A 21,055-nucleotide genomic window follows, 5' to 3' on the forward strand; every position below is an offset into this window, starting at 1 on the left:
TACTCAAATATGACCCTTGAGGGCCACAAGTCTTTGTGCAGTAGGTGTACTCAGGGTGCTGCCTCACCTCCCGGCAGATGGTGGAAGACCTGCATATCCACACCTAAAGAAATTATAATCAAAAAGATTCCAGTAAGTGGTGAACAGTGACTAACTAACTTTCAGCCCAGATAGAAATTCAGATTAAGAGGTCAAAGGACAAGACCGCAAACAGGAGCAACAGCAGGAAAAAAGTGATGCTAAAGTGACCTTCAGATTTGTTCATGAGGCCGTCAGTAAAAGCAAAAATGTGTTGATAAGAATTTTCAACAACTGACATTAGCACCAACAACAGACACGATGATAGAGAAGTACCCTGGCAACATCTTTGTCAGTAAGAGAGCAGGAAACTAACGTTTATCAAGCTAGAGGAGAGGAGGAAGTTAATGCTAATAGCAGCAAGTGCAATGAACAGAGGATGGAAATATCACTATCAAACTAAGGCAAGTTTATTTGTAGAACAAATTTCATTTGCAAATGAAATTCAAGGGGTTTACACAAGGCTTGACATTACGTTTAATCCTCAGAGACATGGGACAGCATTACTATCTTTCAGCAGCTGTAGCAGCTCAGTTTTAATGCAAGGTTGTCGAGTTTCACCTCACATTATTCTTCAGGATCCCAGCTTCCAAATGTTGTTGACCACTTCTATGTGGCACATACTATTGCCTTGCTGTCTCCCCCTAAAGATCCTCTAGCTGCCACTCAAAAAGACAGAAATTAGTCTCTAATGGTTAAAGGCATAAAATTCTGACAAATAAACAACAACAACAAAAAAAATAGAACGGAATAAAGTATGAATGGGAGGCCACTGTGCAGTAGGCTTAAATGTAAATCAGCCTATCATTAACTTTTACTTTGATGATCTTGCTTTGCTAATGAATACTAAAGAGGTTACTATCACCTAGACATTTTGTAAATCTGGCCAGTGGCCAGCTGCTGTTGTAGTTGTCTATATTTTTCTAATGTTTTCTTATATAATTATTTTCTTTTTTCATGTGCAAACGTTGTTTGGTCATCAAAGTATGTAACGTATTTTTAAGGTTCGTAATCATGCCAGAAAAAAATGCACAAACAATGTGCATTTTAGAGCATATATCATTTATACAGATATTGTCTCATACAAGTATTTGATGATCAGTCGAGACTATTTAGAAACTACTGTTTTAAAGATTAAGAGTAGTCGAAACCGCTGAATGGCGGCTATTTGCCCATCCTCATCCCATCATGTCGAAATACAGTATAAACCGCTGTTATAGCTTTCGGTGGTGGCTTCAGGATTAGACTTGTGATGGAGTGACATCTAGTGGTTGAAACTGACAAAAACATTGTGGTCACATTTGTATTGGCTTTATATTGTATTAAACAGCCTAATACAAGTCAAAAAACAGAAATTAAATCCAACACAAGACCTAGATAGGCAAGTATGTAATTAGACAGATATGCGACCCATGACTTTATCCTCAACGATACAGCTTTATTTATTCAAACCTGTCAACAGATGCTGTTTTTTTTTTAGTTTTAATTTTTTATCTCTGCACAGCGCTTTTTATGTTTTGGGGAAACTGAGATTGTAGATTTTTTTTGGTAGATCATCCAACCAAACTTCAATGTGAGATCTCTTTGTCTGCCTCCCTCCCAAAGTTAGCATTGGCATCCTAGACCCCGAAAAAACTTTGTGTGTGTGTGTGTGTGTGTGTGTGTGTGTGTGTGTGTGTGTGTGTGTGTGTGTGTGTGTGTGTGTGTGTGTGTGTGTGTGTGTGTGTGTGTGTGTGTGTGTGTGTGTGTGTGTGTGTGTGTGTGTGTGTGTGTGTGTGTGTGTGTGTGTGTGCGCGCGTGCGTGCGTGCGTGCGTATAGCATGCCAGTTTGTGTGGACAATGTGTGTGCTCTCTTGAATACAAAAGGACATCTTCACAGGTTCAACACAGGCGCGTTCTGGTGTTTTATGCGGGATTCTCACTTTTTTTGCAACCGCCAGCCTCAGGTAAAATCCTATTTAATGAGACTTTAACACTATTTTGCAATGCAGTTTATTAATGATTATGAGAGGAGGGTGTGACATCTTATTTTTTAACTAGTTTTCAGTGAAACTGTTGTGTGGCATACAGAGAGTGACTGCTGCCTTGATTATACTGAAGTATGCTTTACTTTGAGTATTTTTTGACAGTGGTGCCTTTTTCGATTATTTTTGTATATATTAAGAGGTAGTGATTATTGATGCGTTGTTTATAGTGTGATTTACTTATATATTACACATAGAGTAGACAAATTTAAATGTTGCTCACCCATACCTGTACATAGTCTAATCTGTATATGTACTATTTTTTTACAATACATTTTCATATTTTTATTGAATTGCATGATATATACAGAGTATCTTCTTATCATATTTTATATGATAAAATGTACATTTCCTTTGTAACATTGCCTCTTAATCATTGATATCAAAGAATATTCAGTGATTTATTCTTTTTGATTCATTTCCATACATGCAGTCCTGCTGCCTGCACCAATTTCAAGGTTTACTGTGCTAAACCGCAGAGCCTTGATCCCGCTGGACAGTCCCAGTAATCTGTTTTGTTTCCGTCCACAGAGACAAAAAGTTTGTGGACTTAGTCAACTTTTTCCAGTCTGGTAGCCACTGGTGTTTACTCAAGCTCTGAATGTGACTTTTGAGAGCGAGGCGCATCTCAGAGGCCTGTAACCATGACAACAGCAGAGGCCAGTCCCGCAGCTCCGCCTGTCATGAATGTGTTGGCAGCATACAGATGCATTCATGTGTTTCAACTTTGAAAAATGTGCCAAGTTCACATCTTCGGAGCGACCAATTAGAAGTCAGGATATAATGCATAGAGTGTTTGTGACTTGCTTTTTAGATCTCAGTTTAAAACGTTTCTCAGATTTTCCACTTTGCAGTGACTTACAATAATATAAGTTACATACATTTTTTGAACAGTTATATCCAATGTTTAAACCATTCATTTGAATTTTACAGGTATGAGGGCCTGCTTAGTATTCCTTTACTTACTGGCAGCGACATTTGCTCTGTCTGTAAGTAGCAAAGTCCTTCTCTTTTTTTCCTAGTTGACAACTAGAATTTCTTCCAAACAAAAGTCTGGAGGGAATAAAGATGTAATATGATTTTTTGTTTTGCTGTTTACTATACAGAGGAACATTCATAATTATTCCTGTTATGTTTAGGTAAAAAGTAAACCTCATGGAAAGCATCATGGATCACATAAGTCTTTACACACAGCCAAAGAAAAGGTAAAGTGGAGTTAACCATTTTAAAGTTTGTTATTTAAAACATTTGATATTTTCATACTATTTAATGGATTTTTTTCCCCTCTCTCATGGTTCAGGATGTTATCACAGATGAGGACAACAAGCCACAGATCTTACCCACTTTAGTCACATTTGAGGCCAGCAATCAGGAGCAGGAAGACGAGGAACTGAGCACCGAGGACAATGCTAACGCTGGCAAGGAGGATGGAGAGGTGGCGGAAAAGAGAGAGAAAAGCACAGCAGTCCTGCTGAGTGAGGAGGAATTGGTCGACCTCCTTAAGAAAGAGACAGAAGAAGAGGAGGAAGCAGAAGAAAGAGAGCTGGAGGAAGAAGAAGTGGAGGCTGAAAAAGGCATAGTGGAGTCAAGCAAGGCTTTGGAGACCACTGAGATTGAGGAAGCTGAGGGGAAGGAAAGCAAGTTGGATGAACCCTTAGAAACCAGGGAAGAAGTAGTTGATGAAGAGGAAGTGGAGGAGGAAGATGTGAAAGATGGAGTAGAGGAGGAGGTGGAGAAGATATCTCAAGAGGAACAGAGGGAAGAGTCTGTCAGCAAAATGGCTGTTAGAGATGAGCAATTGGGACTGCTGGATGAAACAGACGGCAGCACAGAATCAGAGATTCCTGTCGATCTTGACTACGCTGCTGACAGTGGCGCAATGCAACCTCTACAGGTTTTACCAGCTGAAGTCAAACCAATCACTGATGACACCCAGTCTACTCCAAAACCAGATGTTCCAGATGTAAAAGAGACGGGAACTAGTGAGAAAGATCTTCCCAGAACTGCTGACGACTATGAACAAGAAATGCAAAACACTGAGGCAGCGGACAGTCAGGAAGAGTCCGATTACGACACTTCATCGGCTATATCTAGAGATGTAAGTGTCGATAAGAAAGAACCTGAACCAAATGTGGACCCTCAAGAACCAAAGAGCAGCGTAGAGCTTGAATCGGGGTCACGACTGTCAGGAAAGGAGGAAGAGAAGAGTAAGAATGAAAGTGGAAGTCACACCAAGGGAAAGACAAGGAAGCAAAAGAAAAACCAGAGGGCGAGGAAACACTCTCCACAGAGAGAGGAAACACAACCTGGACAAGAGCAGAGCCAACAGGATCCTCAGGAGTCACAGGACAGCAGCATTGACAATGCAGTCCACAACGCAAAGAGGAGAAGGGCAGGAAAATGGGTAATGCATACACAATCTGTCCATTAACTCTCTTTAAAGTGGCTAATCAGTATTTGTGTATCAACGACTCACATGACAAACCCACCGAGAGTTACCCTGCCCGTCCAGCTTCAAACAGCAGACACACAGAGTTAGCAACTAGCTGGTGAGCATTGCGGATCATGAAAAAGACCAGTGTGTAAGATTTTGTGGCATCTGGCAGCGAGGTTGCAGATTGCAACCAAGTGAACACCCCTCATCTCAAACTCCTCTGAGACTGTTTTCCACTGGAAATCAACCTCATAGGTCTTTCTTTGCTGGCAGCTAATTACAACCCACAGTTGTATTTTAAAGTTAAGCGACCTGTAGCGGTCATTTAAATAATGACAATTTGGTATCATGTCATCAAATGACCTTGGACCTTCCGTGAAATGACCTTAACATGTCAACATTACATTATGTGGTGGTTGCACGTGATGTGTTACAATTGCCAGTACGACGGGACCAGTGCCAATGGAAGGTCAATTAAGGTCCTTTGTCGTGATGGCCACACGAACGGATAAGTGACGCAGTTCAGAAGACGTGTGTGATGTGAGTTTTGATTTGTTGTGCGGAGGATGGTTGGGTTGATGATTTAATACAATAGTTGACTTGGGGGAGGAAGACTGCTGTTTGCTTCCTGTTTCCAACCACAAGACGGGAGAGTCTTTAAAACTGCAGCTACTGTTGCCATGATGACGAAAGTTGCATAAGTTTATAGGAGTAGTAACTTAAATGCAACGCACGTGTCAAATGATCACCTAACCCTAACAAAGTGTTTTTTGTGCCTATACTAAGTACATTTACTCTCAGTTTCAGCTGATTAAACACTAATGAAAGCATAATTATGAATATGTTTAATTTTTGCCAATAGATCTGCCTAAATCCAACAAACTGAACTGCTGACTGGCAAATAAAGGCTGTTGGAGACCACAATTTAGACTAATATTATTGCTGTTGTTATTCTATATCTGCTGGTTGTGTAAATAGGCAACTGCTATCCAGTCAGAAAAAGGTGATACTATATTAATGTTAAGTTTAGTGGCAAAAAAAAAAATCTGTTACCCCAGTTTTCATCAACTTAACATTTCCCTTTGCTTGTCTGCTGCAATCAGATATACTGATAAGTAATTGGATCATTTCTATATTTTCCATATGTCATGAAGTTTTCTTTTAAATCTTTCTTTTTTACTTTTCCAGGGTCCTTTAGTTGGTATGAATCCAGTGCAGATAAGAGCTACAGTGGATCTGTACCCCAGGGCCAGGCCCTCTTTTGATGGAAGCATACATCTCCCAGAAACCCCTGCAGGTTGGTGTTTATTGTTGATTGTTTATTGTCAAAAGTATCCCATTTGGCCTCCTGTGGTTGGTATTTTTAGATCTCATTTGATAATGGTTAACAGTTATTAAAGAAAAAAATAGAACAGGATTTTAAAATAAAATAATAATAATAATAATAAAAAAGACTCAAATACATCTTTAGTTTAAAACAAGACTGAAATTGGTAAAATAATCAAAAATTTGGTCTAAATGTATCTTTCAGATAATTAGTTTTTGGTTTTGGAGGATGGAGTGTCTTCCATTGTGTCTGTTCAGCGGCTGTAGCGGCATTCACCAATGACTCATTCACTATCCCAACAGTCTCACAGGGGAATCTGCTGACTGGATCATTTTGCTCCAACTTCCGCATGAATAGTGCCACTCTGCCTCACAGTCACTACCAAAACAGAGCTCTGCAGGCTTAAGGAGTGAATAAGAGCGATCAAGTTGAATTTCATCACTGTGCCAACTCTAATGACAGAGGAATGTGGGGTGGTTACAGCACATTGGTTTCCACTGAGATAAAACAAAACCAGTCAGGAAAAGACTGTCTGTCATTTATATCAGGGTTTTAAAATATCAGATGAATTATAGGTCGGAGATAATTGCAGTGTGTTTTCTTCTAGATCCATGTGACAATTTCCGTTGCAAACGTGGAAAAACATGTAAACTTGATGCAGACAATAAGCCTGCTTGTGTGTGTCAAGAACCATCAGAATGTCCTCCCAGTGTCAGTGAATTTGATAATGTAAGTATGTACAATCAGATGATGACTAAAGTTAAGAAAGGAAAGTTAAGCTTAGGTTTGAATTAATGTTTAAACATCATTGTTTCCATTCAGGTTTGTGGGACAGACAATACAACATATAATACGTCATGCGAACTCTTTTCTACAAAATGCAACCTGGAAGGAACTAAGAGAGGACACAGACTTCATCTGGACTACACTGGGCCATGCAAACGTGAGATAACCACTGTAAAGCAACAGCAATTTTGGTGTGATGCATGAAAAAAAAAATCCTTTTTGACTCAAACTTTTCTTCTTCTGTGTCCTGCTCCATCTCAGTGATACCTCAATGTGCGGACACTGAGCTGGTCCAGTTCCCTCTACGAATGAGGGACTGGCTGAAAAATGTGCTGCTGCAGCTCTACGAGCATGACTCCATGTCCCCCGGCTTCCTCACTCCTAAACAACGTTTTAGAGTAAGACACACTCCTCAAATGATTATTAAAAATAGATTGAAACAGACTAATTGAGGCATCTGTGCACCAGTGTTAGCATGGCTTTGGTAAATATTAAAAACTTTATTTGCTGCAGGTTGAAGTAAATATACTGTATTATCATCAACAATTTGTTGTTTGTAATCAGTCAGTTTCCACTAGTGAAAAGGAACAGTTATTTTAAATGTAAATTGTTAGATCAAAACCAATCAAACTGTGGTCTTCTATATTCTTTAGGTGAAGAAAATCTTTGAGAGCGAGAGGCGCCTTCATGCTGGTGATCACTCTGTTGAGCTGCTTGCGCAGGACTTTGAGAAGAACTATAACATGTACATCTACCCAGTACACTGGCAGTTTGCTCAACTGGACCAGCACCCTTCTGACAGGTACATTTTCAATAATCTCTGAGATCATAAATATTAAATTTGGCCAACCATTATCTTGTAATCCCTTGCATCCTAAAATTCTTACAGGATGCTTGCTCTATAAACCGAATGGGTTTTAGAAGCCAATAACTCCAAGGTCACTGCAATATTCCACCTACAGTGTTTTGAAACACCATTCTGATGATTTGATTTCCGCAGTTAAATCGGTCAATAGCCTTCAATTAGATAACCAAAGCTCCTATTATAAACTGGAGCTTTACACTGTATATTTGTTCACTTCCATGTTGCATGGACAGGAGTGATGACAGATATAGATCATGGTGATGCACAGGATAGAATAACCCAACCACCTGTGACACACATACATATATTATTTTAAAAACAATATAAATCTAGTCATGATAATACCTGTGTCATATCTGAGTTAAACAACCAGAGGGGCTTATCCAATACTAAAATCCAATACCGGCCCAGTATATTAGGAAACCTCGTACTCAGTCATGATGCAGGCTTCACTGTATGGGGTCATAATAATTTAAAACCCAATCTCTGTTCATTCTCTTCAGGCTCTTATCCCACTCAGAGCTGGCCCCGCTCAGGGTCCCTCTGGTGCCGATGGAGCACTGCACCTCTCGTTTCTTTCAGGAGTGCGACGCTGACAAAGACAAACAGGTGTCCTTTAAAGAGTGGACCTCCTGTTTTGGTATAAAAACTGGTAAGAGCTGCAGCATGTGTTTTAATAAAACACACACAAGCCCAACAAAATCATAGAGCTATTTAAGAGCTCCAACCTAAATTTATTTTTTATATATTTTTAAGATTTTAAAAACAACACTGTATACGAGGGGCATTTAACAAAGTCAAAGACTGCTCCTGTGGCATAGAAACAGAGTGGAGCATCGCGACATGCACGAAGCAGAGGGAAGCTATATCCCTCATGAGTAGCAATTCCAAGTTTGGTCGCTTGATCAACATCAGCACCTGAGTTACACACATTTTTGTGAGCCGTGGCATGTGCACCTCTGCGATGTAACTATAGACCTGACACTAGAGCAGTTAGCGCACAGCAAAGTCACATTTTTTGGGAACACAAAGAAGTCACGGAGTCAAATCTGAGAATGAGAGAAGAGGTGGTGGGGAAGGACGAAGTTGTTTTAGTGAGCATGAAACTTGTGGCGTTTAATGCATAGTGAGCAGGTTGCGGGTGCATTGTCATGTCACCCAAGTTCCACTGTACCCCTTTTCAGGTTGTGTATGTCTGGTTGTTAAATCTCACAACATCAGACTAGAATTTGGTGTTGACAGTCTGACCCTGGGGGGCAACTTCATGCTGCACAACCTTGTGACTGAAAAGAAAACCCACTTGGATGACGTCCTGACCTGATGCACCGTCTTACAAAATTTGACACTTCTGTTGATGTCCATGGAGAAATCGCTGATGCGCCAGCAGTCACAAAAAAATGTGTTACTCAGGTGCTGATTTTAATTGAGCAACGAAACTTGGAATACTTACTTGTGAAGGTTCCCTCTGCTCTGTAGATGTCACGGCGCTACACAGCGTTCACTCGAAACAGGAGCAGTCTCAGATGTTTTTGATCGCAACTCCTATGTCGCTGTGAAATTTGTTTGGAATCTGATGATTTCACAAGCAGTTGTCATTATTAGCTTAATATTCATCCTTATAACCAAGGAAAGTGGGAAAATGACTGTTTTTCACCATTTGATGTACCTTACATTCCATTTAACTTTTTTCTCCACAGAGGATATGGATGTCAACCTGCTTTTCTGAGCATTTTGAACCTCATCTACTACACAAAGCTGGTAGAAGCTGATCCAACGATGCAGCGAGAAACAAAAGCTTCTGTAAACAATTTATCTCCTGATATATTGTCAGGTCAAAACGTCACAAAACAATCTGACAAGTATAATTGAAAGAAACTGTTTTTACCACCTGCTCTAATGGACAAGTGTTGGTAATCCTTGCTGTTATTTTCTGTCAGGCAAAGCTTGGAAATTTAAATCGTTGATCTGTAATTCAGACTAGGCTGTTAGAATTGTTTTTTAGAGTATAAAAGAGAGTTATTTTTAGCCAGTTTTATTCAGTCTTTTTTTCAAATGCATTCCAAACTGGGGGGAAGTTTACAACAGCTTATTAATAGAGAAGGCGTGGTAAAGTATACAGTGTCAGGCTTTAAAAAGAACTGTGGTTTGTATGTTAGAGTGATTTAGTGCAGAATTACTTTTTAAATTATAACGGTTTAATAGCTCATTTCTCCCTGGTGTTATACTAGTACATGTAAATCTGTGTCTCTTATTTTAGCAGCAATTGCTGTAAATGTTTGTCTTCTGATCTTATGTTTGCTCTAATTAAAGTTTTATGGACAGTAAAGCACTTCACAATAACATGACATAGAATATTTCAGTGAACACTGTTGTTAATGATGAATAAAGTCCTGAAATAAAGTCATTGCATCATTTTGGTGGGACCCCAAAAGGCCGTGGGAAACATCAGTTAATGCTCTAATGTCACCTTTTATTAATCGACCTATTTCTGTGTGCCTTCGTGACATGAATATACCCTATGTCCTCTGCAACAGTGGGTTTTGGGAATTCAGGTCACTGGTTTTGGTTTGCCACATAATCCTGAATAATGGCCATATGTAAGGCAACAAAACAAAAAATAGCCTGCAGCTTAGTCATGATGATTACAGTAACTTGTTGTTTTGAGATTCTGATTGGACCTTCGTGGGGAATCATTCAATCTGACGCTCTCTATATAAGTACAGAAAGAAGCAGCTGTTCACCTGTCGACTGTCTGCTCTCACTGAGATCCAACATGTTCTGCATACTGTGGATTATCTTTCAGACCCTGGCAGTTGTGGTGGAGGGTGGTGTGTCTTCAGGGAGTGCTGAGGCACTTGTCAATGTGGGTGTGAATAACAATGGGGGAGCAGCGGCTGGCATCAGTGCCAACGCTGGCGCTCAGAATGGGCTTTCACTGAATGGTGAACCCATTGTGGCCCACTTAGTCCAACTCGATGGATCATTCTTTATCCAGCCACTTGGGAACCCTGTAGGTAAGGCTCCCCTGCAGCAACTTATTCCCATCGCAGCTCTCCAGCAAGGTGGGTCATTTCTGGTGGGGCAGCCAGGTGGAGCCAACGTGATTCTACAGCAGCAGGTGGCTGCTCGGCATGCCAGGGGTGGGCCTGTCTCGCTGTTTGCAGTGCTGCCACAGAGAAATGCCGGAGGAGACCCTCAGCGTGTCGTACTGACTCCGGGCCAGGTGCAGCTGATCACTTTGGCCGGGCTGAATAACCAACAACAATTTGGCGGTGCTGCTGGTGGCGGTGGGAAACCAAGTGGCAGAGTGAGGTTTCAGCGTTCAGTTGCAGCTCGTCTCAGGAGGACACAGAGTCTGGGGATGAAGGTTATGGCTACTGAAGAAGAGGAAGAATGCTCTGGGATGGAGATGGAGGAGAAGCAAGTGAAATGAGACGATTCATTCCTACATCCAGATTACAGACCCTCTCGCATGATAAACTCCTAAAGTGTTATCATACATTGTCATCATAACTGATGACCAATAAATGATGGAAGTTTGCACTGTTGAGTCCTTGTTGGTTGTTTTATTTCAACACATACATCATCTCGCCCAAAATAAGTCAATCAAAGTGTGCTTAAACAAAACAGTAAATAAAATCAGCATCATGGGTGCGACTCCTCTTATGGCATTTATTTCTGTGTAAGAGACTGCTAAAAATATACACAAACTTCTATTTACAGGACACTGCTTGTAGCTACTTGCAACATGATGATTTGGGTCTCTAAATGTGAAAAACATCCGTAACCTATCATTGCTGAATTCATAGAAGAACCCATTCCTGTTGAATAAAGCAACATGTGTCACGATATGTGGTGAGAGTGGACAACATGTGACATAATGAATACAATAAAAACTAAACTTTTCATGAATCAGACAAACATGTATATTAAGAAATGGCTTTTTTTCACAACATAAAACTGAAAATAAAGGAAGACCATCTTTCTTAATTGGACCTACATGACTGTGTGTAATTAAAGGAAAGCGCCAGACCAGACTCCCACAGAGGGTGTTTACCTGGTCTGCTGTCGGCTGCCCAGTCAGCAGCAGAAAAAACATTCCCAGACAGCCTCAGTATGTGACAAAATAACCACACAGGGAATGAATGTAATGGCTCCAAACAATGTGATGGTTGAGAAAATGTGCTGATGAAACATGACATACTGGATCTATTCCTGTCTATTGGTAACATGAAGTTTTTACAAATAAAAAGATGCTCTGCGTTTCATCAGGACTGAGTATGATAGTGCTCATTGCATATATTTTATGACTGCATGGCTGAGTGGAAATCAGCTTGAGGCAAATATAAAATAATCACAAATTATAGTTAGGCCTCCAGTCATGCCTGAAGCAAGTATTCTAATTTTGCATTCTAATATATCTGCAGGCAACATGAAATTTGTATTTCTAGACATGAATCAAATCATAATAAGTCATTTATATTCAACTGTTTTCCTAAAGTCACACCATTGTCTAAAACACAGTTTGCTGCTCGCTGTAAATAAGTAAAATGTTTGATTTGAATTTAAACAGTTAAACACTTATGCGTTCCTATAGCTATCTTTCAGAGAACATTTATTGAAATAATGCATTCCCGAGCCCCTCAACCCAACCTTAACCATCACAGCTAACCTAAACTTTTTTGTAAACTCAACCCTAAAACCGTTCCTCAAACAGTCCTTCGAAGGTAACAAAGTGAGGACTAGCCAAAGTTCCCTCACCTTATCAAAAAGTCCTCACTTTGTCAAAAAGTCCTCATTTTGTTAAAATGTCCTCACTCCGGTGGTCTTAAACTAATGGTCCTCACAAAGATAGTTGAACAAGTACACACACACACACACACACACACACACACACACACACACACACACACACACACACACACACACACACACAGTTTTCTTTGAGGACATTTATTGACAAAATGCATTCCCTAGCACCTTACCCTAACATTAACCATCAGATCTAATCTCAAACCTAACCCGAACCTAAACCTAATTCTAATCTTCACCCGAAAACCAAGTATTGTCCCTCAAACAGCCCTCTGAAGGTGTGAGGACCAGCCATAATGTCCTCATTTTGTCAAAAAGTCCTGCACTCTATCAAAATGGCCTCACTTCACTGGTCTAAAACTAAAACTGGTCCTCACAACGGAAATTGCACAAGTAAACACAAACACATTTTTCATGGTCAAAAGCACTTGATGGTGATGTCAGTTGTTTGTCTCCCGTCACCACAACCCACAGCGTGTAAACGCTTCATACTGGTTTTAAGTCAGTAGCATCCCAGAAACCCATAAATCCATCCGAAGACACTGAATCATTATGGTTTTTTTGTTATTTTTCTGTGGTCACTCAGCTGGTTTGAGAACAATGTCAGATGGCTTAACACGGTAAGGTGTCATTTAAACAGGCAGCTGATGAGTTACATTTCTTTAAATCATGTATTGTAGAAAAAGAAGATGTCATATTGTCAAGTTTCTATGACATACAGGTGACAAAAATAGTGTGTGAACAGGTTGGTGTTCTCCTCTGTAATTGGCTGGTAATAATCTCTGGGAATGATAAGAGGTGTTCTACATGCAGTAGGTTCCTGTTATCCTTCTGGGCACATAGAAATAGAAGGTCTGTAAAGTAGCTCTCTTTTTACAGGTTTCAAGCTATAAAATGAAGTTCCTTCTTCTCACAGCATTTGCAGCAACCATCTGCCATGTGAGTACAATCTGTGTCTGTCTGTCTGTCTGTCTCTCTCCCTCCCTCCCTCCCTCTCTCCCTCCCTCTCTCTCTCTCTCTCTCTCTCTCTCTCTCTCTCTCTCTCTATCTATCTATCTATCTATCTATCTATCTATCTATCTATCTATCTATCTATCTATCTAACATCTTGTCTTTCTATTTCTTGCAGGTCAATGCAGACAAGGTAATGTACAGACTATGAATTTATTCATGTTTAGCACAATATTCTGAATCCTAGTCCATAACAAACACTTTTCCATATCCATGCAGAGACTAAGGATGCTGGCAGCTCTGAATGGAGGACTGATACCGGGTATGAACGGAGGACTGATAAGCGGAGCAAACCCTGGGTTGATGGCTGGAGGTTTCATCCCACCTGTTGTTGCAGGTGGTGGAGCAGATTTTATTGGGCAGCCTCAGTTTGCTCAGGTCAGCCCAAATGGTTGTCATTCGATCAGTCTATGGAAAATGCATGACATGTCATTAAATTAACTACATAATACTATAGTAACAACATAACACGTTGAGGTCACTGAACTTTTATATGAATAATTTTACAGTAATGCCGACCCACAATAATGATGATTGATATTTTCCCTAGTTTGTTCCTGCAGTTCCGGCTTTTGCTGTGCCAACCCCCATCCCCAATGTGTACCGAGTCCCTGCTGTTAATGCGGTTAGTTTGTCACATACCGAGGTGGTGTTAATGACACAAATCTCATGTTGCAGTGTTTCAGGCTTTAGAGCACCACAAATAATGATTCGATTTCTCTCTTTCTTGTTTACTGCCAGCTTCCTTTCATGGGAGTTACCCAAATGGCTCAAATTAATCCTAATCAGGGACCTTTGATGGTAATCACTTACTCACCTGTTTTACAACATCAATTTATTACTGATCATCAATTAAAAAAAATTCCCCTTGGGGATTAATAAAGTATCTATCTATCTATCTATCTATCTATCTATCTATCTATCTATCTATCTATCTATCTATCTATCTATCTATCTATCTATCTATCTATCTATCTATCTATCTATCTATCTATCTATCTATCTATCTATCTATCTATCTATCTATCTATCTATTTTATAATGATACTTCATGTGAATGAAAATTACACTAGTTAAATGTTGCTCTGTGACTCTCCAGCGTCAAATTATGAAATCAGAAAGCACCTTGAAGGCGACTGTGGACACTCAGGTGAGACTGTGTACATTACAAGCAAAGAAACAGATGTGTGAACAGGAATTCAAAAATCATCAACACTGTCTTTTTATGTGTATTGTTTTTTAGACTGTCCTGCTTATTCATTCATTCACTGTTCCCTCATCATTTAATCAGATTCCAGCTCCTGCTGCATCAACAGCAGCGACAACAACAGGCACCTATGATGAAGACAATCATCAGGAAGATAATTGAGTTGGGACACTGTAACATTAACTTTTGATGAAATATAAAACAAATTTATAATTCTTTTTATACTTCTGTAATTTTGTCTTCACGTTCCAGTTGTTTTACTTGTTTTGAGAGGCAAAAATACCCTGAAACCAATTAATCAGTTTACATGTTTGTTTTCTAATAAATGTATTCTACTTTGAGTCAAAGTTTGTTGTGTATGAATTCACACCAACATATGTTATGACCAGAAACCTTTTGTCAATTAACTGCAAGCTGAATATACTTCATACTGGATCTCTGCTGCCATCTAAAGGAAAAATAGCAGAAAAGCCTTTTGGGAATAAGCCTATTTCTTGTGAAACTCCAGCTCATGATACAGAGATAAGGCAAGGCAAAGCAAGTTTATCTGTATAGCACATTTCAGCAACAAGGTAATTCAAAGTGCTTCACATAAAACCATTAAAAGCATCAAAACACAAGGCAAAAGAAAAAGGAAATTTAAAAACAATTAAGAACAGTGATTAAAACAATAAGAACAGTCATTAGAACATAAAACAAACATCCTTGAATCTGGTTCAATTAAAGGCAGCAGCAAACAGAGTGCAAGTCTTTAATCTTGATTTAGGTTCTCGCCAGATCTGGATGACTGTTCAAAACAAAACCAGAAGTAAGAGGAGTTTCAGATTTGACTCACTGCAGCTGTTCATGTAACTTAAAGCACATAACTTACCCAGATGTGAGCTGGTGCAGCATGAAACACTTGTCAGATTCAGTTTTGGCAGTTTTCACAGAACACAGTTTGGCTTGTAAGAATAAGAAAAACACAGCTGTGCATCATTAGTGTGTAACTAGCGATAGTTCAGTTCCTTTTTGCTGCTTCAGTTCCAGGGTCCCAGTATTGTGCATTACTGTCACACTGTTGTGGCCACTTGAAAAGAACACAACCATTGTTAATATTATCAGTAACTTCTGTGCTTTTATTGCTATGACATGTCAAAATGTTTGCTATGAAAAGGATCTACCTGGACACAAGTTGAAGCTTAATTGTCATTTCAACCAAAACAAAAAACTATTGAGTATAAAATTAAATTTTTTTTTAAACTGCAAGCAGTGATATGCGGGCCCTCACACAGCGGGTCGGGACCCCCGGCTGCCCGAGGTGCAGCACATATCCCCGCTTGCAGTTTTAATTTATTTCTCGTTTCCTGTTGCCAACAGGGGGCGCTATGACTATGATCGAATATTACCATACAGGTGTCTTCAGGGCAGTACTGTTATCAAAGGTGTAATGTTTGAGGAAGATCGGAATATGTACATAAAAGTTACAGCAACTTGTAGTTTCATGGCGAGATGCTCAAAATGGCCGCCACGCCACGGGCACACCGATTGACAAAATCAAATCTGTAGGAAGAGTTTGTTAAAATACAACACGTGCGAAAAGTCAAAAAAGGCGACTAAATTCAAAATGGCGGACTTCCTGTTTAGTTGAGGTCATGCTGCCAAGAGACTTTTTTGTACATCTCGGTGTTATAAACATATCCACACATTTTGGTGCATGTAGGTGAAACCAGGTGCCAGGGCTGCAGTTTAGGGGGCACTGGTGAGCCGTTTGGCCACGCCCACTCGCAAAACACATATTAGATGTATCGTCTCATGTATGTCGATGTATGTGCCACGTTTCGTGAGGTTGATGTTTGGGCTTTCGCACCATTCGGTGCTCGGGCCCGCATAAAAAAAAAAAATGTCTGTGTGCATCAAAACACACACACCGTAATGAAACATTACATTTTTTACATATGATGCACAAGCAGTGCAAGTTTTCCATACAGTTTCTGTGTATAACTGTTAAAATGTTTTCAGTTTTTTTGGTTTTATCCTAAGCATAACATTTCGAACACAGTCAACCATTAGTACCAATGAATTGTCAAATAGAAATGCAACATCAGCCTGAGCATGATGACAGATGTCTGATTATAAGCTCCCAATTCTTGTTTTTCTTGTTTTTCTCATGACATGCCACAATTCCTGTTGGTTTTAGTGTCCATAATTACACCCTGAAGTGCTGCACTTAACATATAAAGAGAAAATCAAAGAAGTGCATTATGTGAACTGGACACCTAAAGTGAAGAATGTTGGTCTGTCGAAGCAAAACAGTGACAATTTAATGATTTTGAAATCTTTTGAAAATTGACTTATTGATTTAGAGAAAACCTTAAAACCTTGACACAGACCATGTCATGGTATTTAGAGACATGACTTACACTTAATGACATACTCACCTGTGCTGTGTTGTAAGTGTCTGAGTCTGATGCCATGAGAAATGTCTGTCACACTGACCACATATTGTCTGGATGGGTTGGTGGTAGAGAATTTAAAAGGGACGTGGACAAGGTGAGGAGACACACTCAGGAAGGGAAAGCAGAACCAGAGTAACGGTAAGAACAGTTTGTGGCACTCATCATTTCATTATTTCCTGGTAAAATGTATGGTAGAGTCTTATGAAGTTTAACAAAATAATATGAATTCACTGAAGTTATGCCTGTTTTTGCACTGCAGGACAACATGAAGCCGCAAACTGCCGTTTTGTTCATCTGTCTATTTAGGACAAGCTTTGCTCTGCCAGTGAGTTACGTCTGTATGCTGCTGCATCATATGAACACTTTGACATCTTGAAAAAGAAATTAAGTGTTGCTTTTTTTTTTTTTTAAATGTTTCTTTTCTTTTAGTTGCAGATTGGAATCATTGCAAGCAATAGCAATGAGGTAAACGTCTGTTAAAGCATTTATCTGTGGATGTCAGGTCACGTTTTCTGTCACTTAGGAAATAAAAATGGTCTAATTCCACCATTTTCTATGTTCAGATCCTGAGACTGAATGGATTAACTCTTGCAGCTCTTGGACAAGCACAGGTATAGACTGTACCTTCCAACGCTGTGCTGCTATTCTTTTAGCTAACCAACACAAAGTTTCAAGAGTTACTGTGTGCTTTCCTCAGTCTAATTAAAACACTTCAATGTTCTCTTTGGAAAATAACATGTAAACTCACACATGACTGCTATCCTCCAGGCCTCTTCAATACTACCACAGTTTGTGCTGCAGCAGCAGCCCGAGGTGTTGCTCACCCCACAGATGGTGAACTTGAACCCGCAAATGGCAGGACCTTTTGGCCCCCAGGTGCCCCAGCTGTTGTTCCCCAACCAAGGCAACCACCTGACACCCATGTTTGTCCCCAACGGCCAGCAAGAGCAGCTCGGACCTCCACAGGACCCCAATGCTGCTAATGTCCATCAGCAGGCCGGAAACCCAGTGCAGGTACAAACAAGCAGCCTTGTAACACAACAATAGTGTGGTTTAATTACTTTATGTTGTCATTGTGCTGCTGCAGTGCTCCTCACAGTCATATGAATGAATTAATAATTGTTTTAAATCTCCTCTAGATGTTTCCACAGTTTCAGTATCCATCTTATGGATTCCCTCAGTTTCACAGGCAGCAGGTTTGAATTTAAACTTATTGGACGGTTCTTGGACTCTTTATTAAGAGCTGATCTAAATGGATTATGTTATCCACAGGGCTTCCATTACTTTGTACCACCTTATGGGTACCCCCAGCAGAGGAACACTGTGATGCTGCAGCCCAACAATGCCCAGCAGAACCTGGAGAGAACCACACAGAGACCACAGCTTCCTCTGCAGGTCAGACACAGAAAATAACCTGAAGCACAGAAAAGAACCAGATCTCAGTTTCTCTGTGCTTATTGATAAAAAACAAACTGAAGGCAGTCAGTTTCTCTTCAGAAGCTGCATTCTTTAAGAGCAATTTTTAAGAACATTTTGTTAAATGAAAATGTGTTTTCTAGAGACCAGCACACTTAATTTTTGGACAAACTCGGCAAAATATACTTCACACAAATATTCACAGTATATTAAAAGTAACATGAATAGCAACTGCATTGCTTTGAATTAAGTTTTGGATCTTCTACAGGCAATACTTTCTTAATGACAGGACTGAATGCTAATAACAGAGCTGTAGATGATGAGTCATGACTGTGATGCAACTGTCTGCAATACTGACCACACCGCCAACCTGTCTTAGCAGCAGACTGCTGAAATCATGGCATTAAAGTCCTATCTGAGTGCTGAAATATACCTCATACATCTCATACAGGTTTTATTTATCACTACTGATGTACGGTAAGTTTTTATGTTCAGGAAGGTGTCAATTCATTTTATTTATTGATAGTTTTTTTTTTGCAGATAATGCTTAGATTTGGTTGACAATGTAGTATGTGTGGTTTATTTTCCCAAACATGTGATATTATTCTATATTAATATGTTTATTATTGATATTTATATTTTGTTGTATTTTATTTCTTCTTATCTGGTAATGTAGTGGGCTTTGTGTTTTTTGGGAAAAAAAATATTAAGTATGCATTCACTTTCTGACTTTTGCCATTGAATTTTCATGCATGTTGTCTAATTTCAGCAGGCCTCCAAGCCCAAACTGCAGACAGAAAAAGTGAGTGCTCTCATTATCTGTCTTTTATTTCTCCTAATTTAAACAATAAACTGAGTAAGAATTGTGCATCATTTTGGTTTCAGTGTTTTTGTAACTTTGTTTATCTTACGGTGTGCTGTGACAGACATGGCCACTGGGGACACAGAAAGAGGCTACCACAATCCCTCCTAATCCTCGCGGCGACACATCTGGTCCTGGGATTGATGAGGTATATTTTATACAGGGGCACTCAACTTTTAAAACCTTTTACATATTCATGCACATGCACACACACAGAGCCTTGTGTTACATGATTGCTGTCATTTATTTTGCAGCATTTGAGTCTTGATGGTCAAACAGCTGTTTTTTTTTTCCTCTGCAGGGTAATGCCAACTTCCCCTTCCTGTTTGAGCCTTAGATGTCACCAGGGAACAAACAACGAGGTGAACAGGGAAACTTCGTGTGTTTGCCCACAGCCTGACTGAGACCTACTGGAAATTGCTTTTTGCTTTGATAACATGTTCAATAAAGAACTTTGCCAAAATAAAAATGAAAATTTGCATTCTATTGTGGTACACAAATATTGGCTTTACAGGAAAATTATGAATTACATGAATTTCTTTGAACCATAATTTCCTTAAATTATCAGAAATATGTTCTCCCCTGCCCTCATACTGAGGGTTCATGGAGTCATACTACAAGTTCATAAGAGGCTGTAGTTTACAAAGTACATTTAATGAATACTTTATGAAAAAAAACTTGAATCAAGTAACTAAATCATATTATTTACCTCCATCAACAGTATGTGGGTGACATTCCGGGGAATGAAAGCCACACTTAGCATGCAGAGTAAATGCAACTGTGGACCTGAGTGGCTACTGACGTCTATTCTATTACCTATAGTGTCTACACCCAGAAAAATCAACATTATAAATGACCAGTTTGAAACATATCAAAAGTGGTTCTACGGTTTTTCAGGATCGCCTATAGGAATATATATACTGAATATTTGTATCATCAAAAGCAAGACTCACTTAAGCAGCGACTTGAGCAGCAGTGAGAATCTCCACACAGATATTTAAATTGATGACTGAACATTAATCGAAGACAGCGAGTTACTTAAGCCATGGCATTTACTGCAAGACTCACCTGCAGTGTGCAAATGTCTACAGCCCACCAGGCATTCAAACTTATATTAGACATCTGACATTGAGACACACCACGCATTTCTCAAAACAACACATCTTAGTCAATCTCAATTATGCGCAAAACAGCAGTTACTTCACACAATCGATTTTTATCCCTTTTCTTGTCAACAATACGTGATGACAGACATGACAACAATTTGACTAGAAGTAACAAAATAAAACTTGGACATTGAAACTGTGAAACTTCTTGACATGATGTGAATATACTTCTTATTTGAGTGTCTTAATCCTGTAAAAAAAATGTTTCCTAAAACAAGAGAAGGCAGGCAGAAACATAAGCTTCATTGGGTGTTGCCTGAAACTTACCTGAGCCACTAAGTCACTTTGAGATTTGAAATCGTAAGACCAGCTATTTCTACGTGTGACATCTGTTACCAATCTACCAATACTGAAGGGTATTGTAATATGTTTTCTGGGTATACTACAATTAATATTAATATCTAAATGTCTGACAAATCCATCGGACCGTAGGATTATGATTATTTATGAGACACAGTATTTAATGAGTGCAACATATTCATCTCATCCTGTCCAGGTGTGGTTTTTAAATCATCAGCCACAACCTTAGAATGTGGTGCTGGAAGATTTCTTAATAATTGCAATTTCACAACAATGAGGCTCCTCTAACTGTATATAAGAGGAACTGGACATTCAGAGCAACACTACAA

The 21,055-nt window shown here is 39.4% G+C and overlaps 3 protein-coding genes across 3 annotated transcripts; all 3 read left to right on the forward strand.

Annotated features, from left to right (window-relative positions):
• The first annotated feature begins 1,941 nt into the window (after positions 1 to 1,941).
• Positions 1,942 to 9,908, forward strand: sparcl1 (SPARC-like 1). The gene is made up of 11 exons (XM_069168120.1): positions 1,942 to 2,024; positions 3,036 to 3,091; positions 3,242 to 3,307; positions 3,403 to 4,506; positions 5,725 to 5,833; positions 6,471 to 6,592; positions 6,686 to 6,806; positions 6,911 to 7,047; positions 7,303 to 7,451; positions 8,018 to 8,166; positions 9,212 to 9,908. Exons 2-11 carry the CDS (start codon positions 3,038 to 3,040, stop codon positions 9,238 to 9,240), a joined length of 2,040 nt encoding a protein of 679 aa, XP_069024221.1. The 5' UTR covers positions 1,942 to 2,024; positions 3,036 to 3,037; the 3' UTR covers positions 9,241 to 9,908.
• A 3,511-nt stretch (positions 9,909 to 13,419) lies between these two features.
• scpp9 (secretory calcium-binding phosphoprotein 9) lies at positions 13,420 to 14,820 on the forward strand. The gene is made up of 6 exons (XM_069166705.1): positions 13,420 to 13,470; positions 13,557 to 13,715; positions 13,888 to 13,962; positions 14,079 to 14,138; positions 14,437 to 14,487; positions 14,629 to 14,820. Exons 2-6 carry the CDS (start codon positions 13,566 to 13,568, stop codon positions 14,704 to 14,706), a joined length of 414 nt encoding a protein of 137 aa, XP_069022806.1. The 5' UTR covers positions 13,420 to 13,470; positions 13,557 to 13,565; the 3' UTR covers positions 14,707 to 14,820.
• Positions 14,821 to 17,247: 2,427 nt separating this feature from the next.
• Positions 17,248 to 19,597, forward strand: odam (odontogenic, ameloblast associated). The gene is made up of 9 exons (XM_069166889.1): positions 17,248 to 17,307; positions 17,412 to 17,447; positions 17,546 to 17,593; positions 17,751 to 17,996; positions 18,122 to 18,178; positions 18,255 to 18,377; positions 19,168 to 19,200; positions 19,346 to 19,408; positions 19,562 to 19,597. The coding sequence occupies exons 1-9, from the start codon at positions 17,248 to 17,250 to the stop codon at positions 19,595 to 19,597; spliced, it is 702 nt and encodes a 233-aa protein (XP_069022990.1).
• The last annotated feature ends 1,458 nt before the right edge of the window (positions 19,598 to 21,055 follow it).

The sequence above is a fragment of the Embiotoca jacksoni genome, unplaced genomic scaffold (assembly GCF_022577435.1).
Source record: "Embiotoca jacksoni isolate LCO1_2020_lvr unplaced genomic scaffold, fEmbJac1.0.p SCAF_4, whole genome shotgun sequence".
In the NCBI taxonomy this organism is placed as follows: domain Eukaryota; kingdom Metazoa; phylum Chordata; class Actinopteri; family Embiotocidae; genus Embiotoca; species Embiotoca jacksoni.